Genomic DNA, 27,720 nt, shown 5'->3' with positions numbered 1-27,720 from the left:
TACAAACTAGGGGAGCCCGGGGATGGTTGGCACACATATTTTCTGGTCCTTTGAAGGTCACAGAAACAAACTGAAACATCAAAATGTTTGCTTTCTTCACCTGCTCCCATGTTAAAACATCTGAAAGTCACTAACACTCATGGTGAGGGTGACATTTCAGCTTTACTGTATCGAAAGTAAAAAAGTAGTCTGTCAACTAAATGTATAATTAAACTGTTCTAGACAGAGATGCTAGAAATGTGTCAACTGTAGTTAGTAGATGTGGGGGTTAGCTACAGTTTGACAGGATTTGAAAGTCTGTGATGAGTGATGGTAACTGGGGAACTTAATTTCATCTCAAAGTCTGGTCAAATGTGAGTGGGGTTGGTTGTCACACAGATTTAAATTGAACTGTAACTGTATTTTGGGAGACTAAAACTATTTTAAAAGTTAAAAAAGAATGTTTATATTGTTAATTTTTCATTACTATTTTGAATGGTCAATGGCAAAATTAGACATTCCAAGTGATTAAAAACTGGCTTAAAAATGTTGCTTGGTTTTAAAAATGGATAGATATTCTAATGAAAGCTCGTGTTTTCTGGTTCTTGTTTGAATTAAAGGTTCAAATTGTTTCCATTGATTGCTTCGTTTTTTTACGGTAACATTTGATCCAACTATTTAAACCCTATGATGGGAGCGGTTGGCACAAATGCACAACATGACTTTAATCACAAATCACCTAATTTTAAAAAAAAACATTTGTGAACACGAGGACACATTTATTTATAGATAAGACCTCAACCTCTCATTTGCTGCTGGTTAAAATATTCAAACATAAACGACACCGAAAGTCCACATCCTCCTCCTCTTCTTCATCGTCCACATGAATATTACTAACTGACCTGTTGCGCATGAGATATCTGAGTTATGAAATGATTCTGTGCGCCTCGTTCCTCTGTCTTGTTGTGGTTGTGTCCAGCCGCTGCATTTTCTTTACTGATTCTTGGTCAGACGTCTCGAAAGGCTTCTGACTGATGCCAAAAATGCAGAAGATAAAATATTTTTTTTGATGGATGACAGTGTCGGAATAAGTATGCAAACATGACATAATGTGAGGTTGTATTTACTTTTAGATGTACAACAATTTCGGACAAAAATTATGGACCGAGGGCCGAATTCACAAAAGGATTGCGTGGCTTTTGCGGCCGCTAAACCGGTAAAAATGGAGCAAACAGATACCGTCTCATTCACAAAGCACGCGCAGAGGGTGAAATGCTCCACTAACTGCGCTGCCAAGCGGATTGCGTCCCGGTGCTCTGGTGTTATTTGCACGTATTTAAATGAAGTAATATAAATATATTTGGCGCAAAAATTGCCCCTTTCTATGCAAATGAGCCTCATTGATAAACAACGTCTAATTCACTAACACCAGCGCTAATAGCCACACACAGTTTGAGTGAAGTAAATAACGTCTTTAGAAAGCTGGTGCAAACTGGGCGCTCCTCTGTGGAANGGGGAAACAAACATGAACAAAAACGGATCCATAATTCATATTAGATTCAAAAGATAACGAAAAAACAGCTACAAGTGAGAGGGAATAGTGATAAAGTGGTCAAACTTGGTCAAATCCACAGCCTCAACCCATGCGACACTGTTAGACTGACTCATCAGCAGACATCACTACATGAGGGTATACACTATTCAGTACTTTGCCAAACAAAGTCTAATTAGCCTAACTAATACCAGTGCTAATAGCCACACGCAGTTAAGTGAAAAAAATAACTTTGCCATGTGGCTAATTGCAACCAGGGGCAAATCAGGGGCAAACTGCACTCAGCTGCCAAACTTTGTGGGCGTGTTTGCGCTGGTATATCATTAGCGCAATATCCTTTGTGAATAGGACGTTACCATACCCCTAAAGTGATACCCATACAATATTTAACGTTATTTAAAAACTTTATTTTTCTACTTTATCAGATAGCTATCATCTGAATGGAAGCTCTCTTTGCATAAAATGCTACCAGATGCTGTTGCCGTAGTGGGTCAATCACATGTCACATTAAAGGGCCATCTGCGTTCTTTTACGTGCTTGTCAAATAAAAACTCCCACTCAGCCGTTATCAAAGAGCGGTGATGTAGGTTACAGCGCTCTCTTCAAAGCCACCAGACTCAACTGACATAAACGGCAATTTTACCTCACAGCACACGGGAGTTGCCAGTCTACCAGCGACTCGATCGTTTAGGAACTAAATTGATGTGCCGTCCACAGCAGTATTTGGACTTATGTAGCAACAACATCGTGCAGAAAACTGTGTCAGGACATGTGGAATAAAAGTTTTCAGGTGGGCTCGAAAATAACATCTTCAGGCTGAAACATACATATTCGACCAAAATTTGAAATCTCAAATCAGGGACACCTAATGCTACAGAAAAAAAAAAGAAATGAATGGAGCCACCTCCCTTTAAATCAGAGAATGCTTCCTTGATTGTCTGCAAGCAAAACCATACAAACAGCATTTCCCTCTAGATCTGGGTACCAAAAAGACTGCAGGTTTCATTTTACTGCAGATGTTTTGATACTGCTTTGTACTGGGTTATTTCGGTCGATACCTTAAAGGTTTCAAGTACCAATACCCAGCCCTACTATTTTGGCTGTTAGACAAAAATGTCCCTTCTGATTGTGGATGTTTTATTGGAGTGGGACCAAAACAGCTCCAGAAGTCTCAACAATAAAAGACTGGCATCTCAAAATCACCCCTAAACTCTCCCAGCGCTACAATTACAGAAGGAGAGATTTAACACATAGCCCTGACTATCCTTTTTTCCAACACTGTAATCAAACCAGTCGTCCATTCACGTAATACTCTTGCTTGTGTTTAGGTTTTATCTCCAAACACCCACCATTCTTACATGTTGCCTCGTACAAACTCACTGTCCTTTTAAGTCAAATACCCTTTACATCCCAATTATTGTCCTCCCACCTCTCCAACCTCCTGTTTTTCCTCATGACTCATGCCAGCATCACCTCCCCCAAAGTCCCTTTTGTCACCCTGTGGTGGTGTTAAAGGGCTGACATGATGCATTCAAGGGACAACTTCACTCTTCCGTAGCAGAACAAAAGCTATTTTTTTATTAGTCTCTCAAACGACCTCCAAATATGTTTTTCTGTGTTTACAATTTTGCACAGCACTCATATTTCTTGCTGACAGATTTCTGAAGGGGGGCGTATTTGCAATGCACACAACAGCTCAGCTTCTTTTTACACACGGTAGGAAAGTGTAAACAGTCTTACTAATGGAATGGTACTTTATTGATCCCTGTGAGGAAATACTCTGCCTCCAAAGGGAGGTCAGAGGTCAGGGTCAGCTGACGATCAATGCTCTTGAGGAGATAAGAATTCATTGTCTTGCACAAGGACTTGAAATGTGTCGAAGTGCTGGTATTGCAGTCAATCAAAGCATTTTTACTGGACTGATACAGGCTATACTAAGCCAGATAAGACTTTACTTTCTTTCTGTTGTAACCTACCTAAAACCCATCCCTGACCGACAAGCACAGTGGAAAAATCAGCAGCCAGCGGTTTGACTTAATGAGATCTGCACCTACAGCATGTGTCAGCACGCAGAGCTGCTTCGGCTCTAAAAAATCCATCACTTTGCCTTTATTTCGGTGACATCTTTCCTCATCCTGCTTTATTTTCTGTCATATTGTTAAGAAAATGTCCCCTGAATAGGCTGTTTCCATGGAAACAAAAAAAAGTAATGGTACAGTTTTAGACTCTGTAGTTACAATGGGCTCCATACTTCATACTATTTGTCTGTATTGCATTCATAGTCATATTATCCACATGATAAATATGCATGTTGAGTGTACTGGGATTTGCAGAATTAAGAATTTGGACACAGTGTGTGTGTCATTATATTGGGACTCGTGTAAGAACCACTTGTGCAAACAGATTTGTTCATAAAGGAATAGTTGCAACATTTTGGGAAACACTGTGCTTATTTGCTGTCTTGCTGAGGGTTACATGAGGAGATCGATACCAGTAACTTCCTGGAGTCTCGACTGGTTGCCTGGCAACTGGTCTCACCCATGAAACAGTCTGGCACAAAACCCTTGCAGCTTTTTACACTTTCTTTATGTGTGGATTAAACAAACAAGATATTATGTGTTAATAAGTGAGCTTTAGAGGCGCTGGTAGGCGGATTTAGTTGCCTCCAAACATAGCTGGGCTAGCTGTGTTCAATTTTCATACTAAGCGAAGCTAACTAGCTGCTGGCTGTAGCTTCATGTTTGCCAGATTTGAGAGCAGTAACAATCTTCTCATCTAATTTTTGGCAAGAAAGCAAGCAAACTATTCTATATATATAAGTATTTCACTGCTGTAAAAAGGTACTTTCATAAAAATGGGCTGGCTATGCAGTAGAAAGACACAACTGCTTTTGAATTTTTTGCTGCATGATCAGAGAAGAAGGGCTGTGGCCTTCAGTTTTACTCAAGAGGTAGAAAAGCTACAACTACCAGAATGCACTGCACTGCACCTGACCAATAGAGTGCCGAAGTCACGCCCCTTCCGGTGGAGCTCATGGGACCTTAGATCGGAAAAAATATGAATGGCAGTGAATGAGGGACCTTAGATCGGAAAAAATATGAATGGCAGTGAATGAGGAGAGAAATATTATCTTTTGGTCCTTTTTTAGTTTAATTTTAAGGTCAAGAAAGTCATACTTTGTGGTAAAACTGTTGAGATATAAGCTTTTGAAAAAAAAGTAATTAGAAAAACTACACAGGAGGCGGTCGCGTATGTGACGTCATAGCCTTCGCTCGTTTCCTGCAGCTTGGAGTGACTGCAACCTGGCACAAAACACACAGACATCTTCAATCATAAATCGATTAATCATAAAACAGTGGAATTTCAGCGGGGAGGCCAAGCTGCAGGAAGCGAGCGAAAGCTATGACGTCACATACGCGACCTCCTCCTGTGTACTCTTGAGTCTTTCTAATTAAAAAGCTTATATCTCAACAGTTTTACCACAAAGTATGACTTTCTTGACCTTAAAATTTATGTTTTAAATTCATTAACAACATATTTAGATTTCATGTCGCAACTCAAATGGGAACAAAAGATAATATTGCTCTCCCCATTCATTGCCATTCATATTTTTTCCGATCTAAGGTCCCATGAGCTCTGCCGGAAGGGGCGTGACTTCGGCACTCTATACTGCATTCACGTGCTTCTTGGTTAGATTTTGTTCCAGACTTGTTGCATCCCCTAAAACTTCTAAAAATATTGCCTTACCTGACTAATGCTAATAAATAACTTTTCTTACTCATCCAGGTCACTCTACATGGACAGCAACTAATGGTTACAACCAAATACCATATTACAAATTATATGTCAACTCTGCAACTTGTGTACCAAGACTTTTGCGGATGTTCTGAGTTGTTATTTTGACTTGATGGGGCGGTCATGTGAATCTTCCCGGTCGGGAACTCATTTTTCCGATTATTTTATTAGCAGATGAAGGCAGGGCAATATATGCTCATGCTGGTGGATGACATAATGCAAGTTCCCATCTGAAAACAACATGGCGAGGGCTGGTAACAAACATTCTCAAACTACAGTTAAACAGTACACTAAAATATGTTTCTGACAACATTTAAGTTGAGAAATTGGCAACATAGTTACAGAATCTTGGTTTAGATTTGATCAGCACTGCCTAGTTTTACCGTTTGATATGAGGGTTTTTTTTTTTGCCTCTGTTTACACAATAAAGTAAGTAGTATAACACCTACTTCCTATTCACAAACTCTTGAAATACAGCTAAACAGTGCACCAAAATATGTTTCTGAAAACATTTTAGGTGAGAATTAGGCAATACAGTTTGGTCTGAGTTTGAGAAAGAAACGGACAGGTCTCTCTCTCGATCAACTTCTATACTTGAATGCGTAAATAAAATTTGTGGTTTGAGCAACGGCCCTATATAGCGAAGTATGACATCTGGCGGACTTGAGTCGGGAGATGAAAGGTGCTGGCAAGAAAAGTATACCACAGTTCGTTGGTGAAGATTCTCAGTCATCCAGGTCATGGTAATCGTAAGCACTTATGATATACCACAGTTCATTTGCACATACTACCCACATTGTTACGATACAAAGCTGGTTGAAAATCGGTAAAGTTTCCCTTTCAAAGGACAAACGAGTGACTTAAGAAAAGGTAATGCATTCACCAATTTCCTTGTGCTTAAAATTTTCCCTTAGCGATAAGAATCACTAGTTGTTCAGGTTTATTGTATGAGCCATGTGTAGTCTGCCTCTCTGCATAAAAGAAAATGTTCAACTTGAGAATCATAATGCAATGCACTAAATGACTTTGGTTGTTCTTTTATCTCAGACATGTTAGGATGTTACATACCTTGACATGTTTCGGTGGAAACTTCCGCCTTCCTCAGAAGTATCACTTGGTGGTGGTTGTGACGCGTCTTTATCAGCTGATCTGTCAATCAGCCAATATTAGGGAGGCGTGACCGTCCTGCAGATCAGCTGATAAAGACGTGTCACAACCACCACCAAGTGACACTTCTGAGGAAGGCGGAAGTTTCTGCCGAAACATGTCAAGGTATGTAACATAACATGTCTGAGATAAAAGAACAACTGAAGTCATTATCAGAAACTAAAGACATAATGAACACCATTGTTTTCGATGGAGGTGGGGGTTTTACAATGCGAGTACGATGTATGTTTGCTATTACTGCCCTACCTCCACGTCACTGGCATCCCACGTGTCCTGGATAGACTTGACCCGGCTGATGTGGGGGATGCTCCGGTGAAGGAGCGAGCAGGCCTGGCAAACAAACACGCCCAAAGTCAGCGACGCCCAGTCCGGCTCTGCAGGAGAGAGAGAGAGAGAGAGAGAGAGAGAGAGAGAGAGAGAGAGAGGGAGGGAGGGAGAGCCGGGGGAGCGTGGAAAGAACAAGCATGGAGGTGAAAGGAGGGGAATTGAGTTTGGGGAGCGGGAGAGGAGGGAGGAAATGAAATCGGGCAAAGAAAAATGATAGAGAGAATGGTGATGGGGTTGAAGAGAGATAAAGGAGGAGGGGGGAGAAAATCTTGTCATAAAAGCGCTGCAACAAAGAGAACACCGGCTCAAGGTTCAGGCTATAAATACTGAAAGTGCTGATGCTGGCGCTGTTAAGGGGTAATAGGAGCAAAGTAAATGAGGCAAATATTACAAGGGACTGTGGTTTAGTGTGTCCCTGCTCATAAAGGAGAGCAGGGCGGCAAAATATGATTTTGGGGAAATCCTATTTAGCTTACTGACAGGAAACAGACCGCCTGAGATCTGATCAGAACTCAGCCGAGGTAGTTATCAGGTTAGGTACATCGCCAGACTCCAAAATACACACATGGTGCGCCATGCAAAAAGACACACTCACATTTGTATGTAATATTTTGTACTTTAAAGGAGACGAGAAAAGCAGAAAAGTAAATCACACACACATCCTGGCATGCACGTACACACACACTTATGCACAGACCATATGCTGCTCATTGCCAACATTAGCACGTGACTAAACACACACTTCAACTACAGCTCCAGATAAACCAACAGCCTCATCAGTAGTCAGACTGAATGTGCAAAAAGGAAAGAAGAAAATAGGGTTTTTTTTCCTCCTCTCTGCAGCATGATACAGCAGCAGCAGCATCCGTGGGTGTTCAGCAAAGGTACATTTGAGTCACTGTATCACACGTAGACTTTGATTCTGTCCATGCAAATGAAGTTGTCAATGTCAGAGATGCAGAGTGTCAGAGACGGTGACAGAGAGAGAAAGACGGAGTGTGGTGAGAGCTGAGTGTCAGAAAATGAGATGAAAATGCAGATTGCACTGAAGGTAGATATAATCTGATCTGTGCAAATTAAAGCTCAGTGGGTAAATTTAAAAAAAAAGCATTTTAAGAGCCCAAGTTCATAAATGTAACATCAGTGGCTTTTGGACACTCAGTTGAATGTCACCTTGCACTCTGGGAAATTGGGACGAGCCTTTTTCACCATTATCTAACATTTTAAGACTATAAAAATGAATCGGTTCATCAAATAATTACCAGAATAATTGATCACATGCAACCTGATGAATAACTACATAAATGTGTTCTTCTAGTTCATAATAATTAATGATGTTGGGAAGTATAAAGGCTGCAACTAATTAAAAAGATTACTTTCACTATCGATTAATCTGTCCATCATTTTCTGTTTTCTAATACAAAGACAATCTACAGGAAGGTGGTCAGCTGCTGTGTAAAAGAAACAAAAAACTGCTGCCTACTAGGTCGTATACAAATTGGGATCTGATGATCATTTTTTCTGCTGCAGCTAATATTCATTTTTAGTACCACTTAAACTGTCAGTTACATTTCCAGAGTCCAAGGTGACATCTTTAAAAACAATTTCTTTCGTTCTATCAACCATCAAAACCCATTTATCTTCAATTTACTCTAATATAAAATAGAGTGTCAATCAGTCAGCCTGTCCACCACTTTGACCCAGCCTGAAATATCTCAATAACTAAATAAATTGAATAGATTGCAATGAAATTCGGTAGAAGCCTACGGACTTTAGTGACCTCCTGACTTCTCATTGAACGCCACCAGCAGGACAAAGTTTTCACCTATCCAGTGAAATATGTCAACATCTACACCATGTATTTGTACAAGAGTTGGGCCGATTTTTTGTACAAACCAAACCAGATGGAATTTATGCAAACTAGAAAGTTCATGTGTTTGTTGAGGTGAGTAGATGAGACTAGAGGGATCTCTCAAGCCCCTTTTATACAGCCTGTTCAAGGTGGGACTTTTACAATGCTATTCTGCCTTGCCATTCTCTATAAAATGTACAAACATAAAATTGGGGGGCATTGTGGTTCTGCCGTTAAAGTGGTTCTAATAGAGCTAAGTCTCATTATGTTCCACTCGTCTGCTGAGACAAGTGCAACACCAAATGGTAAAATTCCTCATAGCAGTCTTGCCTGGTGTTTGACGAAATATCAAGCCGGTTTGGAAGTTTTTACACCTGCCCAACCTTAATTGCCTCAAAATTTGGAATGCACTTTCATGTTCAATTCAGTCAGTCAATCAATTTTATGTATAAAGGCCAATATCACAAATCACAATTTGCCTCACAGGGCTTTACAGCATACGACATCCCTCTGTCCTTAGGACCCTCACAGAGGATAAGGAAAAACTCCCCAAAAAAAACCTTTAACAGGGGGAAACAAATGGTAGAAACCTCAGGAAGAGCAACTGAGGAGGGATCCCTCTTCCAGGACGGACAGACGTGCAATAGATGTCGTACAGAACAGATCAGCATAATAAATTAACAGTAATCCGTATGACACAATGAGACAGAGAGAGAGAGAGAGAGAGATGGGAACTGCCCATTGGTCCGACAGCCCATTGGTCCGACATCCCATTGTTCCGACCATATTAAACCCATTGTTCCGAAGTCCGTTCCGAAATCATCATGATGCCCTGTGGTTAAGGTCTGGTTAGGTTTAGGCACAAAAACCACTTGGTTAGGGTCAGGAAAAGATCATGGTGTGGGTTAAAATGAAAAAGAAAGTGGCAAACACATAAGCTGTGAGCCTGCTCCGCCTCAAGCCTTTCCCAGCTGACCCAGAGCTGGTCGCGGCGCACCATCATGGTAGAAATACGCCTGCCGGAAGCCGTTCAGCACCGCGGATCGTCGGACTAATGGGATGTCGGACCAATGGGCTGTCGAACCAATGACATGGACCCGGCAGAGACAGAGAGAGATGCAGGACAGACGGTAAAGATGCATCACAGACTGTAGCCTATGTTCCTCTTAGAATTAAAAATGTAGTAACTCTGATGATCCCCTGATTTTTCATCTAGTATCATTATCAGGTCAAATTCGGACCAAATTCCTCGATGACTTTTGCATCAGCCACAGCTATATTTGTGGCTACGTACTAATTAGCAAGCATGCTAACATGCTATCCTAAGATGGTGAACATGGTAAACATGGTAAACATCCTCCTACACCTCCTAAACATGTTTGCATAGATGCTATGAGCGTGTTGGCATGCTGAAATTAGCATTTAGCCAAAAGCACCACTGCATTAGTATGGCCGCACAGAGCTGCTAGCATCTTAGCCTTGATGCTAAATAAATAACAGATAATTAAGGGATTATTAAAAGTGTTGCTGATTAATTTTCTGTGGACTGATGATCAATTGCTTCAGCACTAATGTAAAGAAATGTCTTTTTTAGTTTTTTTGTTCATGAGCATGGCATTCATGAGAGCCTGATAAACGCTGATGTTATACCAGTCAAGTTAATTAACAGCTAATAAAAACATTTTTGATAAGAATCGAATGCAACAGAGATGACCTTTTACAGTTTAAGAATTAAACTACAGTGTAAGCCAGTGCCAATATATCTATTAGATAAGCTCAAATCAGCTTTGGCCAATGTAGCCTAATAATCAGGCTCTATTCAGGATGTTGGAATATGTGAGTGTGTATTGCTCAGTATATTTGCTCTCGTGTTAACATGCAAGGTGTATGCACAAGCAACCAAGAGTGCCATGTCCTCAGCGGGCAACACTCAAAAGTCACCACGTTCTCTCTCCATCGCACTCTCTCAGCAGCTGCCATTTCTCCATTTCTCACACAAGGAAGCCCTCAGCGTGGTGCACCGCAGCCATGTGAATACACACACGCACACACTGTGAGAGCGTGCATTACTCAAGGGAATTATATGAGAGCCAATAGAGAGGGAGAAAGGAGGAGAAGAGGGGCAAAAAAAAAAAATACTACACTTGCATTTCTCTGTCCTCTGGAGGCTGGAGAAAGCATAGATGGGGATACCACAGAGCCTGACTGGGGAGCAGCAGGGGAGAGGAGATGAGGAGGTGATGGAGGAGGAGAGGTAGGAGGCATGGAGGAAGGGAAGGGAGGAAGAGTGCAGGTTCTTTATCATGCAGAGACGACGTGAGCACATATCCCCGCGGGGCTGTTACTGGCATCTACGATAATCTTCCTTCGATTTATCTCTTTTAACCCAGGACAAGTAGGCAGTATTTTTATAAATGTCACCTAATCTTTAAATCATTCTGGATTGTGATTAAGCACAAAGCACTCGAGATGGCATTTTGATGTGAACAAATCAAACCACTTGCTTTTTTTATTCGTTAGTTACATCTCCTTTTTTCTGCCAGCAGCACACACACACGCATAATACACACCTACACACAACCCTGCTGACACGAAAACACACAACCAGCCATTCTGTGGTGAGGTCATCGCTGTCTGAGTCAGGCCTTATGGAGAAGCAGACAGCACTCATGGAGATTACTGTGGCCGCATGACTGACTAACCGCACACACACATACACACACACACACACACACACACACACACACACAGGGCTTCTTCCTCTACATGTTCAGAGATGTTTCTCAACAGGATTACTGCGAACAACAGATGCACAGCCGTAGCGAACAGGAGGTGGGAAACTCCTGATGTAGTGTGACTCTGCCGTTTTGTTTCGTGGTGCATATGCTGTTTGAGGCGTGTTTGTTAAAGAGCTGCTGCTCCGTCTCTGGGGAACTGTTGAGAGAAAAACGTCAAGTTTCGCAGGAGCTGCAGCGTTTGGTGGAGAGACAACAGAGCTTTTGATTCGACCGCACAAGGTTGAAGAAAGAAGTGCCTGTGGCGTTACACTGCAGGGCAGATGCGGGATAAATGAATGAGGGGGCATTTATACAATGGCAGCCCCTGTGCCTGTGAGCATTCGCAGGCACTTTTCTGCATCTGCAGCAGTTCATTTGTATGTCTGAACGTACACACATCAGTCTGTCAGAGGCTGCTTCATGGTGGGGGTTAATGACTTGACAGTGGGGCCAGCAGAGGTTGTGACCCTCTGGTGTCTTGGCTAAGCCCCTCAGGCACCAGCACAGGCTTTTCTTTCTACAGCAGTGATTACAATCTTATATTTTACTTAACTTTTGTCTAACCTCAGCTTGACCCTGGGTTTGTAAAATGCCCAAGGCTTTTATAAGAAAATCATCAAGGTTTTCTACATTTTTAGAGGCTGACTTTTGTAGCTGCAAGAGTGAACATTAAATATAGTATACACATCAAATATCCCACTCGAATCTGTTGAATTGTGTCTGTGCATAGCTACAATTTGTGTTACATTACATGCTGCCATGGTGAGAGATTGATGATCATTACTGGGTAGGTTTCCTAAATGATTCCCTGTGTGCTAATGACATGTGTCATTAGCTTTCCTAGTGATTCACACAGCTGAAATTTATCTGTTATGCTTCAAGTGTCTGCATTTCCTTTTTCTGACACAGCCTCTTCAAGAAAATATGTCAGTGTCTGCTACGCCACTGTAATCAGACGTCAGGATGCCTTGGATACTCCAAACAGTATGTTTTGCTTGTTGAGTCTATTTTTTTTTATTTTTTTTACTTTTTACAAAGGGTTTATAAAGCAAAGAAACACAACCTTTTTGATACATTAAGCATATTTAAATATCAAATCAAATATGAAAACAATCATTAGAGATGGGAACTGAGAACTGGTTCCAAATTGTCTGCTCCATCAGAACCTTATGCCTCCAGGCTTATCAGTTCCTTTCATCCATGCTGGCAGGTTTTCCTGACAGTTGCACATTGCAAAACAATGACATGATGCTGAAACATCTCTCTATGTGACATGGGCTTAATGTGTATTTGGCACTCTACGCACCAGTGCCACCGTTCCCACCCAAGCAGCATGATCATTACTGAAGGTAAATATCCTATGTTATAATAACATCAGTGTCATGCTTAGTCACATGCATGCTTTTTTTTACTGTGTTTCGACACTGTGTTCAGACTCAAAATAACTAGAATTACTGCCTCAGCAAAGAACAGCACAGGTGGACACCCAAGATTAGTGTCACCAATATTGTATCCGACCAAATGTCTTCCCTTCTGTTCCTGAGTTATGGCAAAGAATGATGGCCAAAAAATAGTTTTGCAGAACATTGTGATGTCACAGTGAAGCTGAAGTTTGACCTTTTGGATATGAAATGTCATCACTTCATAGTTTTATCCTATTAGACATTTGTGTGAAATTTTGTCATAATTACAGTATGGAATATTGAGTTATGGCCAAAAACATGTTTTTTAAGGCCACAGTGACCTTGACCTTTGACCACCAAAATATAATCAGTTCAGTGTTGAGTGTGAGTGGATGTTTGTGCCAAATTTGAGGAAATTCTCTTAAGGCATTCTTGAGATACTGAGTTCACAAGAATGAGGCAGACACAAAGTCACAGTGACCTTGACCTTTGACCATCAAAATCAAATCAGTTCATCCGTGAGTCCAAGTCAACGTTTGTGCCAAACGTGGAGATATTGTGTTCACAAGAATGGGACAGATGGACGGACGGACAAATTTAATGTCTCAGGCTATGGCTATCGCCAGCACAGAGGGATAAATAAAACAGTTGTGTTGATGCTAAAAGCCTTTGTAAACCTTGTTTATTTTCTTCACAGAAAAAAGATCATGAATCGATAAGGGAACTGATAAAGAATCAGACTGATAGGCAGAAGTATTAATAGCACTGGTATCAATAAAATCTTATCAATTCCCATCCCTAACTATCATGCAATCCCTAAAGTCACTTCACTGGACAAAAATCAGCTCCAATATGACACGGAAATATGACACTTGAGTGGACACGCTCATTTTTTGCCCCTTTTTTAAATAGTGTGATGCAATGACACTCAAATATTAGTCGGCATGAGTCTGAAAGGGAGCCTGAATAAGTAACCTATATAAAATAGAAGTAACCACCAAAACATTTTCACTGGCCCCCATGCTGCTTTGAACTGTGTACTAACCCTGTTTTCTCGAGCACATCAATGGTGAAGGTGACCAACTGATTAAAAAGAAAAAAAAACAAAAAACAGAAAGGCATACATGTCTACTGCAGAGTTGTGTATATAGTTTTAGTCTACTGGCAATGGGAAGGGAATCTATTACCTATTTTAGTGGGATTTCCTGCGTTTAAAAACCTTACATACATGCACTAATTTCAGTGGGAAAAGTGTATAAAATTGTTGGATGGTGAAATGGAGCACTGCATTAGTTCCAGCAGAGCACTTTAGTCACACTTACATTAGCTGATTGGAATCAGCTGCTTCATTCATACTTTACCCTCAGTGGCCCATTCATTAGCTGCTTGACTGCCAACTGACTAAAAACATCCAGTCATATTCACAGACCTCTGTGAATATGACTGGATGTTTTTTTACAGCACAATCATCATAACTGACCATGCGTCTATACTTTTATTCCACCTCTGCTCACGACTGCAGCTCTCTCTACCTCAACCTCATGTGCAGAGTCTTTTGTACTGGTGACTTCACTAAAATGTAATGTTCATGTAAGATTGTTTGTATTTATCAAAGGTAGATTAGCTTTTCCAGCAGGATACTTGTTTCTTCTCAGATACTTTGTGAGCTCCCTCGAACAGAAGAGCCATTTCTATCAAATCTATCTGCGTAACCATCTGCTCTAAAATGTCAGTCGCTTGACGAATCTCTGAAACAGCTTGCTGAAACAGACAGTTTGAAGGTCACTGGCTGGAATCTTGGAACTGTTGATGAAGTGTGGGTTGTCCTCAGCTTCCTTGATCAAAGTGCAGCATTTGATGACATAATACCCTTGTTTTTTCTTGAAAACAGCTCGAGCAAATACATCACACTTCATCTTGGTTAAAGATAACAGTTCAACCATACAGTATTGTATGTTACTGTATGGTATTCATCCCTTGAGGCTACTGGACTCGATATTGCCTTGTTTTTAAAGTATGCTGAACTTTGGTGACCTGATTCCATCACTTTCCTCACTTATGCAGACGATACTCCGTTTTAAGCCACTTTCAGTCCAACTGATCTGTCAAAGCTATCTAACTTTGATGCCTCTTAGCTGTTGAAAGCTCAATGACTAATTTTCTCCTAAATTTAGATACAGCAGAAATGTTCACCTTAAGAAACAAAGGTCACTCCATTGTAACATTTACGTGAACTTTAAAAGGTTCCCCATTTTATGCCCTCTACCCTGGGAGCAACATTTGGAACAGATCTAATTTTCAATAGCATAATAATTTCACTGCATTTTCCTATTTTCAGCACTGTAGGTAAGATCAGACTGTCCATGACTTATTGATACAGCTCCCTAAACAATAGGGGTATAAATCGCTAGCTTCATCATGATACGATATTATATTGATTTGTTTGGATGACAATACGATGTTTGCCGATTTCACAAAGTCTGTCACGATACGATTTCGATTCGATACGATTCAGCAGCCTGCGATCGGTATGACGCGATATCATATGATTTGACCATTTTATTTCTGAGCTCTGTTTGTTGTTTGAGCCGAGGCGCGCTTGCCCAGAAATGGTCACACAGACGTGCTATGTGAATTTCAAAATAAAGTTGTATCTTTAAGATGACGATATGGATCGATGTTTTCATTTTACTTCGATGTAATCGGATCGTTAATCAATGAATCAATGTATCGATGTGGATCGATGTATCGTTATACCCCTACTAAACAAATGCTTTTTTTAACTGCCAATGTCTTGTACAGTAATGGCAATTTTTTTTCTGGCTCTATAACCCATTTTAAAATAATCCAGTGCGTGTTTTAACAAGTTGGTAGGCTTACCTGTATAGCTCCATTATTCACCTATCCTCTCTGGCTTCAAATCCATGTGGAGGCTGATTTTAGATTGACCCTCATATTGTATCAAGGACTTGCTCCACTATACTTATCAGAACCCTGAATTACTCCTGTGTAGCTGCCTGGTGGATGACAGTAAATCACTGTAATTTTACTGGGTAGCTCCTGGTTGTGAATAAAGCAAGATGTTGCCGAAAAAGATGGCACACTGCCTGTTTGTCAGGCAGGAAAGTCTTCCACCTTGTATCATCAAAAGTGTTGGAGCCACTAGGATTCTCCAGTTTGTCTCCAATTTGAAGGCAACTTCCTGGTAGAAAATTTAGATATGGGGCGGCAGTAGCTCAGTCCATAGGGACTTGGGTTGGGAACCGGAGGGTCGCCTGTTCAAGTCCTCGTCCGGACTAATAATATGGAGCGTGGACTGGTAGCTGGAGAGGTGCCAGTTCACCTCCTGGGCACTGCCGAGGTGCCCCTGAGCAAGGCACCGAACCCCCCAACCGCTCAGAGCGCCTGTCATGGGCAGCCCACTCTGACATCTCTCCACTTAGTGCATGTATAGGGCCAGTTTGTGCATGTGTGTGTTCGGACCTGTGTGTAATTGACAACAGAGTGAAAAATTGAATTTCCCCTCAGGGATTAATAAAGTAAAGAATAAAGTCAGTTTTGACGTCTCTGGGGTTAGAGGCAAAACTTTGACATGATGTTTTGTAAATCCTCCGTTGACGATGGGTGCATTTGGTTCCATGTAAAATACTTGCTTCAGTATGCTATGGTCCCTTGAATGAAGGGGCAATTCTTAAAGAAAGATTACTGCTGAAAAAGTGAAATTCAATTCCAATTTATATGAAGCAGTATACAATTGAGTAAATTCTCTCTCATTCTGCTGTTCTTCCTCTCTTGTTCATGTTATTCCTAGTCCTGTGATACCGTGCGTGAATTATAGGTGCGAATTCCTTTCACTGGACCGGTATCTGGGGAGTATGGTACAGGTGTCTTTCCCTTTCTTTGAGCTTCCTGGGAAGTAAATCATGTGGGAACATGACCTGTCACACCTGAAATAGGATCATGGGATCACACCTCTGCCTTCTACTACAGAGGAATGGAAGAAATACTGGAAATTGCACTTTATTCCTATCATGGGGATAGGAATAAAGTGGATAGCAATGGTATACAATGCTAGCTTTGAGCATGAGGTACCGCATGAGGAGGTCACAGAGGTTGAAGGTGTGCCTACAAATCTAAGTCAACATTTAATTACCTTATCAACCTGCAAATAAAACAAGACAATACATCTATGTGAAGGTGGAATCCTCAGAATAAAATCTATAATTTGTGCAGCAAACACATTACCAGCAATTTAATTGGCTAGGGCCATATCTCACTTGTTCACACTAGTTTTTATCTAGACTCTTGCAATGAGAAATGCAGAAAAGTTTTTTGTTTTCTTCAACTTTTCTTTAAAAAACATTGAAAAACAGTCTGGGAAGCCACAAGCGGGCTGCCATAGGAGCCTGAACCCCCTCCTATCTCATCATAGTTCCTGCTGTTTCTGCTGTTCAACAAACACCTTCCTCACACCTCAGAGGACTGCTGAGGCTTCTCTCCGGAGGGAATTACTCATTTGTGTGTCCTTAGCGAAGGGCAGAACTACAACGCTGCTGAGCTACAGAGAAACCCTGCCGTATAAGCTCCCAGCTCAGCCTTGCAGTGGGTCTCATCTGAGCACACCAGCAGAGAAAAGATAGGGGGGAAAAAGGCAAAGGTAAGGAAGGGCAGAGTAAGAATGACTAAGCATAAAAAACGGACAAGCGGTTTTGCCACTTTGTGTGTGTTTTCAGACCAATTACTGCAGGCTGTCTGACTGCTTAATGGATGCTGTATCTGTGATGGGAAGATAAGACAAGGGTAAGGACAGCCAGGTCACTGCTGATGATGTGATAGTCTGTCTTTACTCTGGAAGCCTGCAGATTCACATACAATAGAGGGGCTTCATGTGATGTAATGCAGCAGCCATATTGGAGATCATCAGCTTTCCATTGCTTTTCTAGTTATACCAAATTGGTTAGTTTCTGTGCTTGTTTTGAGGGAAACATTTATCACGATAAAGCTGACTCCATTTTTGCTGAGGTGATCGTCACCTTGGGTGGCACGGTGGTGTGGTGGTTAGCACTGTCGCCTCACAGCAAGAGGGTTGCCGGTTCGATCCCGGGTGCGGGAGCCCTTCTGTGCGGAGTTTGCATGCTCTCCCCGTGTCAGCGTGGGTTCTTTCCGGGCACTCCGGCTTCCTCCCACAGTCCAAAGACATGCAGATTGGGGACTAGGTTAATTATTAGGTTACTAGGTTACTAGGTTAATAATTGATAACTCTAAATTGTCCGTAGGTGTGAATGTGAGTGTGAGTGGTTGTCTGTCTCTATGTGTCAGCCCTGCGATAGTCTGGTGACCTGTCCAGGGTGTACCCTGCCTCTCGCTCAATGCCCAGGCTCCAGCCCCCCTGCGACCCTCAAGAGGATGAAGTGGTTAGATGAATTAGAAATAGAATGAATGATTGTCACCTTGCTAGCTATAGCAAGTTAGTTTAACACATCTGGGTAGGGGTAACTGAAGTGTATCTTCACACACTTACACCTGAAGCCAGTTTAAATTAGTCATGTGGCTTTTTCTCTGTTTCAGCCCTCCATCCACAGTCATTTTTACTTTTTGTAAATAAAATTACCTATGACAAGAATTTAGAATTCAGAATTTAGTTATCTCATCTGCTACCAGCCCAGTTGCCAGAAAGTGTTGGCATTGTACGTTTCTGCAAACCACAGAAATATTTGTACATTTCACACATATATCAGCGTTTCTAATGTGACGCAGTATATAAGCTGACTTTGTCTTGGGGAGATGGAGGAGATAGAGGGGATGGAGGACAGCGTGACACCTTAAGGCAGACACCTGTCAAGCTGCAGACCACCGTTCCAAACCAACAAACAACAAAAGTGGTTGTTTTTTAGCAAGGCATCACTGTGTTACCACCACGGATAGTATCTGAAAAGCACTTGGTTTTTACTAAGACATCACTGTATCTTTACCAAGACATGGGTGTGTTTCCACGAGGCATGGTGCCACACAAGGTGTTTGGTCTTTACCAAGACATTGCTGTTTTTTCCAAGAAATTTTTTTACTAGGACATCACTGTGTTTCCCCTGGAGATAATGCCACAACAAGTGTTTTTTAAAAACTTAGACATCCCTGGATTTCCACCAGGAATAATGCCACGAAAAGAGGTTGTTTTTTTACTGAGACCTTGATGAGTTTCCAGCTGGTAAAGTACCACAAAAAGCAGTTGGTTTATACCAAGACATCACTGTTTTTTACCAAGACGTTGTGTTTCCACCAGGGATAGTGCCACAAAAAGCGCTTGGTTTTCATCAAGACATTGGTGTATTTTCACTAGGGATAGTGCCATGAAGAGCAGTTGGTTTATACCAAGACATCGCTGTATTTTTACCAAGACTCCGCTGTGTTTCCACTGGGGAAAATGCCATGAAAAGAGATTTTTTTTTTAAACTGAGACATCCCTGTATTTCCACCAGGAATAGTGCCACAAAAAACAGCTGTTTTACTGAGACATTGCCGCATTTCCAGCTGGTAAAGTGCGACGAAGACATCGCTGAATTTCCTGCCATGATAGTTAAATTATTTGACTGACAAAGTGGGGGAGTAACTGATTACAGTACATTTAATTTTGGGTAATGTGATCAGATTACAAATGAATGTAGGTGCCATCAGCCCCGATTAAATTGTACAAACTGTGACATTTAGAAATACCAAATAAATCAGTGCTCCTTGAGTAACTGAGAAGACATGACGATATCTTCTCAGTTACAATTCTAACATTCGTCATTTATCAGTCATATATCAGTCTAGATGGCTCGTCCTGATAAAGTGTATGTCTAGGTCCACACAGTTACAGCCTACTTACGTATCCACCCTATGTCCTTGGTAAACTTAGCTCACATCTACTTCTGTGCAATACATGTTTGTCTGTGTCCTTTGCTGTGTTGAGATGATTTGTGGTGTTTTGAGCTGTAATGAAACTCTGATGTTTTCCTGAAAAAGCCACTGAGATAAGATACTGTCCCCATCTGGGACAGAGCCGACGAGCCAGCATCAATAATTCATATCTTGACCATTATGAGATATGAATTATGAGCCTGGGAATGCCTGATCTGGTAGCAGAGGGATGGAGAAAGATAAGTCTGGTTGATGGATGGCTATCCTAACACTTTTCATCTGTGCAGCCAGCTCTCCTAAAATTTCCTGAAGTGAGCCCAGTTTTCAAATGCAAATATGCAAGAAAGCAGCTGTTGGATTCACCGAAGTTCTACTGTTGACCACATAACAGCTTCAGTAGTTGTTGTGTTTATGTGCCTTGCTCAAGGGAATCTAAGCACTTGTTGAGAGATAAGACAGCATATATGAGTCACAGCACCAGCTGAGATTTTCCAAGCTGTGATCAATCAGTCACCCTGCAATTACCAGCATCTCTGACTATTTGGCAGCTGCTGCACAACACGGAACATCTGTCCTGCCTTCGCTTCACCGAGGCTAAATTTGATTTCTGCAAAGGTGAAAGTGGCAAAACTGATGAACAATCTCAGCAGGGGAACAATCAGAGCCGATGTTTCCTCCAGGCACCGTGGATCATTGCAGAACAGTTTAGGTCAAATAAGGCCATATGTGTATTGGTAATTGTGCTAATTTTCCCCAAACAAGACTCTGGAGGCACGAACGTCTGCAGCCATCTCTGTGAGGCTGTGCGAAGGCACAGTGGTGCTTTGAGCTAAATGCTAACACTAGCACGGCAACATGAATACAGTGACAATGCTGTTTATTGTGTTCACCATTTTAGTTTAGTGTTAGCATGCTAGCATTTACTAATTAGCACTATGATGCAGCTGAGGCTGGTGAAATGTCACTAGTTCTGCAGGTACTTGGCAATCATTGACCTGATTATTGAACTAGAGGAAATTATCAGGGAACATTATCAGGTTATTGCACTTCATTTTATCAGTACCCATGAATGTGGGAAATGAACCAAATTTTGGCCCAATCCATTGCGTAGATGTTGAGATATTATACAGGATAAGTAAAAACTTTTATTCAGTCCTGGCGCTAAAGAAAAATTGAGGGGATCACCAAAGTCAGTAGGATTCATCCTCTGGGAACCATGATTGTCTGAACCAAATTTCATAGCAGTAAATGAAACTGTTGCTGATACATTTCATTTTTCAGTCATTAGGCAACATCCTCTTGGAACCATGAATGTCTGTACAAAATTTTGTTCCACTCCATTTTGTAGAGATATTCTACAGGATAAACAAAAACTTTAATTCACTTGTGAGGCTAGAGGCTAATTGAGGGGATCACCAAGTCAGTAGGATACATGCTCTGGGGACCATGAATTCTTGTAAAACAGTTTGTTCCAATCTATTACATAGGCCTAGTTGTTTAGATATTTTACAGGATAAGTAAAATCTTTAACCTGCTGGTGGTGCTAGAGGAAAAGTGAAGGGATCAACAAAGTCTGTAGGATTTATTCTCTGGGGACCATGAATGTCTGCCAATCTGTCGCGTACAGGATTAGATATTTTACAGGATGACTTAAGAACTGTAACCTGTTGGTGGTGCTAGAGGACAAATGAGAACATTGCCAAAGACGGTGCGATGCATCCTCTGGGGACCATGAATGTCTATACAAAATTTTGTGCCAATTCGTCAGGTACATGTTGAGATATTTTACAGGATAACTTATAAACTGTAACCTGTTGGTGGTGCTAGAGGACAAATGAGAAGATTGCCAAAGTTTGTGGAATTCCTCTGGGGGCCATGAATGTCTATACATGTTCCAATCCATTCTGCAGATGTCGAGATGTTTTACAGGATAAGTAAAAACTTTAATTCACTTGTGGTGCTAGAGGAAAAGTGAGGGGATCACCAAAGTCAACAGGATACGTCCTCTGGGGTTCATGAATGTCTGTACAAAATGTTGCACCAATCTGTCAGGGACATGTTGAGATATTTTACAGGATAAGTAAAAACCTTAACCTGCTGGAGGTGCTAGAGGACAAATGGGGAGATCACCAAAATCAGTAGGAGTCATCCTCTGGGAACCATGAATGTCCTTAAAAAATACCACGGCAATCTGTCCAATAATTGTGAAGATATTTTAGACCAAGTGTGAATAAACTTGCTATATGACCTGCAGTTATATAAGTTGGTGGTACTGAGAAGCAAAAGGCCACATAAAAATTTCAGATACTTTAAAGCTGCTTGTCAACACACACACACACACACACACACACACACACACACACAGCACCAACCGTGAGGAGAGGAGCCATTTCTCTACTTATTTCTCAACAAGATAACACCCTCTGGTCAAAATGAAATCCCTCTTCAAGTGTCCACCGCTCAGAACAAAGCTATCTAATTTTGCGAGAGCGCCTCCGGCTCCAAAAGCTGCTCCGAAACAGCCAGTCCTCAGAGGAGCCGTAACCAGGGCCAAGGAACAGGCATCCTGGGCGGGCTCGGCTCCAAACACTGGGCGTACGGCCCGTACTGAAGCCTCTGTGGCCACTCACTGGTTTATTGCCATTTCAGTGAGAAGAAAGGAGGAGGGGGGGTGAAGAGAAGGGAGGGAGAGAGAGGATTAAAGGGGGAATGCATGGGGAGAGGATAGAGAGAGAGAGGATGGAGAGGTGAAGAAAGGGATGAAGCTGCTTAATGGAGAATAAATAACCCTGGTAAAATTAGTGCCATTTACATGAAAAACAAACACACACAAACACACACACACACACACACACAAATGCACACAGTGGTAATTACAGAGCTGTATGGTGTTGCTGACAGTGTAGAACATGATGACACCAGACCACAACACCAGCAAAACACACACTGTGGACACACTAATAACTGTGGAGGGGATAGTTGACATGTCTTTGTGCACCCTCACACACCATGACAGCCACACACAGGAGTGTTTTATGTGTTTATGGCTTAGACCAAGTCCAGAGTCCAGTCTCTATAGGCCTCATTATACCTGCATATAGGGTGTTTTCAGGTAGATGTGTGCTGTCAGGCCTTTGTCATCATATCTGGACCACATTCATTCAGACTTGTTGGGTTTCAAAGCACCAGTTGTCTCCTTTCACCGCCTTAATCCCAGCATCTTACATGCATTAGTGTGTCTGCAGCTGCATGCACCGGCTCCATCAGATGTAGATTTTGGGGGGGTTGCTTACCTGGATTGCCGCAGTCCGCGCACGTTTCGTTCCCCGGTCTCGCCAGCACGTCTTGCAGGAGCCGGTTGTTCCCCTCCGGTTCCAGCGCCATGGTGAGTTTTATCCGTCCAGCCTCACCGCGGTGGGAAGAAGCCTGCCCAAGAACATCCGCTGTTGGAGTCCGACAGACAGACTGACTGCTCGATCACCTGTCACCTCCGATCTTAAGTGAGAGGAGGAGGAGGAGGAGAGAGACTGGAGGGAGGAAGGACCGGAGGAGACTGAGCGATCCGAGCCGGGGCTGGAGGAAACCTCTCTGTCTCTGTGTCTCTGTGTGTGTGTGTGTCTCACTGATAGCTTTATTACTGAGTCTCACTGACTGCATAATAATCAAGCCTATATGTTACCATCACCTCCTCCTCCTCCTCCTCACTCCCTCCTCCCCTGCCTGCCTGTCTGTCTCCTCTCCCCTCCACCCCTGGTCATATCTGATCAAAGTGAGACACCCAGCGGTGGAGTACCAGAACACATTTAAGTGTGCATCCCTACAATCTCTGAAAAGTCAGCCATTATCTTTGACAAGAAAGTACTTACACATGAGCTGTCTTGAAACCCAGCAGTGCAAACAACAACACAATTGCAGACTAATGCATGAGAGAAAAAAGGGGAATACAAATTAAAACAATTAAACAGGATATTTTTAATAATTTTACCTGGTTAATATTGTAGCCTACTTGTGTTTCTGCAGGCTACAGTATTTTATCATACTGTATTATTATTTAATTTTGTGGTTTTTAGCCTTATGGTTTGCAATACATGGAAAAGCAAGGCAGCTTTATTTTATTAGCACATTTCATACACAAGAGCAATGCAAAGTGCTTTACAGAGCAATAAAATATAAAACATAATAAAGGATATAGAAAAGAGTAAAGACGAAAAAAGATATAAAAGGTAAAATTAATTACTTAATGATTTACATTTTTTAAAATCACCATTAAAAATAGCAAAAGTGCAGACAAGGTGTGCAAAGATTAAAAGATTATTTAAAATTATTTAAAATTGAGTTTAAAAATAAGGTTGCAGTCATCACAGGAGTAGACAGTGTAAAAAATTTTTTTTCCACTTTTCTTAATTTCTAGAACATCATTTTGTGTATTATATTTAGTGTTATAAAAGACTATATTGTGTCGTATATTGTATAGGATTGTCCTCTTTTTATACAGCTATAGGGATTATTATCTGTTTGGTTCTCTGTTATTATACATTACACAGAAGTATGATTATGTGGTGAAAAAATAACCCAAATAAAGATTCATTTATAACAGTGGGATGTAAGACTACTTTTATTTTGTGGGACTGGAGTAGTAGGCCTATTTAATATTTTATTTTTTTATTCCTATGTCATTATGATATTTCACCATTTGGCCATTTTGTGTCCTTTTAATGTTGACTTTGCCTTTTAATTTATTAGTCTATCTGGTTTTCTGTCATTGTGCGTTTAAAGCTAGTTAAATCCATTTTATTTAAATAGCCCAATATCTCAGATCACAAATTTCCCTTTAGGGTCTAATTACAGTCAGGCGTTTTTAAAGAACAAAATGAAACCAGATCTAGTTCAGATTTAGTTAATAATTATGAGCTTATACAAAATTTTGGTGGTGATTTGCTGTTTCTTTGTAAAGTTAAAACGCCTAAATCGAAAACCTGATCGATCATCAATGCGATTCACTCGATTGCTAATGTCTGTTTGCTGCGACTGCCCCAGAAAAAATGAATACGTCATATTTACGCGACAACAGGGTGCTGCGTTGCCTCCGTATTTACAGAAATCTTGCGGCTTCTTAAAAGACAGACACTTTAAACAAAATAAAACATGTCTACCGCCATGAATTTCGGGTCGAAGAGTTTTAAACCTCGGGCTCCTGACAAAGGCTCGTTCCCTCTGGACCATTTTGGTAAGATGAGATGCAAAATGTCGTGTTTGTCCCTGTTGAATAACACTGTTTAAATTCAGTCTGCCCTGAGAGCTCCTGTGTGTTTGCAGAATGAATGTTTCATGAGTAAACTGTGAATTCAAGCAGAGACAGACATTATAGTCTGCAGCTGTTTGATAAACAAAGACCCGTCCATCGGTTTCCTCTCTGGAGACATGCAGCTGCCCTTTGACGGCTGAAAACAGGACCACTAAGGACACTGATAAAACTGCCCCTCACAGCTTGCCGTAGCTCGCGCTATATTGGTCATTTTTATAATATTTTACAGTAATTCAGCTCAGTTGTGGAAACCAAGTAATTACTTTGAAGTAATGTACTTTAGTAATATTTTGAAGTACTTGTACTTTTCGTAAATATTTCCATTTTCTGCTACGTCACATCTTCATTTTTACTTTTACTCTTACCTGTTTGCTAACTTTAGCTATTTACTAGATTGCCAGATTAATAATACAAAATGTAATGAACAAATTATGGTGTAATACATATGTCCATAAGTTTTATTGATCCTCAGTACGGAATTGGAAAGCTACACATATAGTAAGTAATATATATAAACTGTATAGGTCTACAAATTAATTAATACAGTCATATTGGTAAATTAAAATACCCTCACCTTTACCAGCTGAAATATTAAAGTGATGCACACATTAATGCATCAATAATCAAAATCCTATAATATATTTTATGCTGAAATGGGTCTAATGCAAAATGAGTACTTTTACTTTTGCCACTTTAAGTATATGTTGATTCTAATACTTTTATACTTTTAATACTGAATGCAGGTATTTGACTTGTAGCAGAGTATTTGTATACCGTGGTATTGTATCTGAGCACTTTGTCCACTACTGCTTAATGGTTATACATGGCAGGCTCATACTGGGCCTTAGCTAATACAGGCTGCTGTGTTCTAAATTAACAATCATTGATAAAACACACACACAGTCCAACAAACTATATTTGTGAGTTACATCTACCAGAGGACTCACAGTGCTGCTCCTTTTAAAACCCCTTCTTTATTACAGGAAGTAAAGTTTGGGCTCAAACTGTCTTTTTGTCAGGTGCAATTGAATCAAAGTGACTCAGGTTTGTGTCGAAGTAATTATCTTGTGTGGTGACAACCAGGCTGACTTAAGATAAAACCAATAATAGTACATCACAAAGGGAGTCATCTAAAGCATTACAAAATAAACAAAATACAGAGGACATTTTCAAACATATGACAAGGAATAATGTCTTACATCTCTACGGTTCGGCTGGACTTTGATGTTGATATGCTTTATTATTTCAGGAGAGTGTAAAGCCTTCAAGGATATATTTATGAAATGTCTGAGAGAAAACAGCTTTGACAACTCCAAGTGCCGACTGCAGTCCAAAGAGTACCTGGAATGCCGCATGGACAAGTAAGAAACCTCATTGAAAATACAGCTTACACCTCTTAAAATCCTTAGATCTGCCGACTGAGTAAACTGTAACACTGTAGTTATACCTTTACACGAGAATTGTAATTTTTCCTGAGAGCTGTCTTGTGTTTTCCAGTCAGCTGATGGCCAGAGAGCCTCTGGAGAAACTGGGATTCAAGGACCTGATGGATCCTCCGAGTCAAGCAGACAGAGACACTAAACCCTGACCTGTTACTGCACCACAGCTGCTGTTTCAGAAATGCAGTGATGGTATTGCTGGGAAATTTTTTATCAAACAATTTGTTGTGCAGATTAAAGGCAAAGACTGCTGTGAGTGTGAAGCTGAGGAGATTCGCTTCAGAGACTCTGAGACAGTGGGCCTGCGAGAGGACACTGTGGTTTGCTTTGGGGCCTTAGTTTGTTACAGAGAACAAACTAATTGTATCAATATTTTGTGTACATAAGATATGATATGTAATATATGGAGATGATATTTTGGCTTGTGAATAAATCTTTTGTTTTTAAACTAAACTGTGTGTGCAAATTGACTCAAGCAATCAATACAGTCAAAATGGTGACATCTGCTGGCAAGTCGTTGATATTGCATTTGTATGGCTGGACATAATCATGAACAGTAGAAACAGGTGGTCACTGCTTTTATTTTTTTTTTTTCACTGAAGAAGCAGTGAAATGAAAAACAAATCAAATTTTCATGTCGTAATTATGTGTCCCTGTGTTTATTGCTAATGTTACATACTAAATATGTGTCAGAAAAAAATCCTTTTCATTTTTTTTTTACAGTCAAAACCCCTCTCGTCTCTTTTGCTGTAAAATGTAAATGTGATGACTCATGTTAAACTCAAAACATAAAGTATCCACTCAAATGTGATCTAGGCTGGCTGGCAATACTCAGTAGAGGATGTTTCTATAGGCAACATGCAGGTGGCAGCTTAGAGTGCCACACAGATGAGGGTGCACCAAAATCCTAGCTCTAATGCTACAGCATTGATGGGCTTGATGGAGTGGAGTGTATGTGGAAAACATCTGTGTAAGAGAAAGTGAAAGACAAAACACATTTAGGATGCAGTAAAATAAAACTGAAAATAAAAAAAGAAGAAAGTTGAAATTTTGCACATGCCATATTCTTTCAGTTTGATATATATTGTTATTGTTTGTTAGCCAAGTTTGTCATATGTGTTTTGATTTTTAATTAGCTCGTTCTTGATTGTAATAAATACGATAAATATAAAAGGCTTTTCCTTTTGTTTGACTTTCCAAATAATGTTTAAAGTCTAATTTACTCAT

The 27,720-nt window shown here is 40.8% G+C and overlaps 2 protein-coding genes across 2 annotated transcripts in view; one reads left to right on the top strand and one right to left on the bottom strand.

Annotated features, from left to right (window-relative positions):
* LOC126399533 (arf-GAP with dual PH domain-containing protein 1) overlaps positions 1-23,389 on the bottom strand; it is a 46,688-nt gene extending 23,299 nt beyond the window's left edge. Inside the window, exons 1-2 of the mRNA XM_050059560.1 lie at positions 23,043-23,389; positions 6,740-6,867 (exon numbers count right to left, since the gene is read on the bottom strand). Coding sequence (XP_049915517.1) covers positions 6,740-6,867; positions 23,043-23,133 — 219 coding nt within the window. The 5' untranslated portion in view covers positions 23,134-23,389. The remainder of the gene's footprint in view (positions 1-6,739; positions 6,868-23,042) is intronic.
* A 1,403-nt stretch (positions 23,390-24,792) lies between these two features.
* LOC126399548 (cytochrome c oxidase assembly protein COX19) lies at positions 24,793-26,946 on the top strand. Its single transcript, XM_050059581.1, has 3 exons — positions 24,793-24,976; positions 26,304-26,415; positions 26,552-26,946. The coding sequence occupies exons 1-3, from the start codon at positions 24,895-24,897 to the stop codon at positions 26,640-26,642; spliced, it is 285 nt and encodes a 94-aa protein (XP_049915538.1). The 5' UTR covers positions 24,793-24,894; the 3' UTR covers positions 26,643-26,946.
* The last annotated feature ends 774 nt before the right edge of the window (positions 26,947-27,720 follow it).

This window comes from Epinephelus moara, chromosome 13 (genome assembly GCF_006386435.1).
Source record: "Epinephelus moara isolate mb chromosome 13, YSFRI_EMoa_1.0, whole genome shotgun sequence".
Taxonomy (NCBI): domain Eukaryota; kingdom Metazoa; phylum Chordata; class Actinopteri; order Perciformes; family Serranidae; genus Epinephelus; species Epinephelus moara.
The sequence above is the reverse complement of the archived record's forward strand: the minus strand, read 5'-3'. Positions and strand labels throughout refer to the sequence as shown.

Coding starts and splice junctions, on each gene's coding strand:
- LOC126399548 (XM_050059581.1), top strand. CDS start 24,895: ATGTCTACCGCCATGAATTTCGGGTCGAAGAGTTTTAAACCTCGGGCT. Junction 24,977..26,303: donor GTTCCCTCTGGACCATTTTG/GTAAGATGAGAT, acceptor TTATTATTTCAG/GAGAGTGTAAAGCCTTCAAG. Junction 26,416..26,551: donor CTGGAATGCCGCATGGACAA/GTAAGAAACCTC, acceptor TGTGTTTTCCAG/TCAGCTGATGGCCAGAGAGC.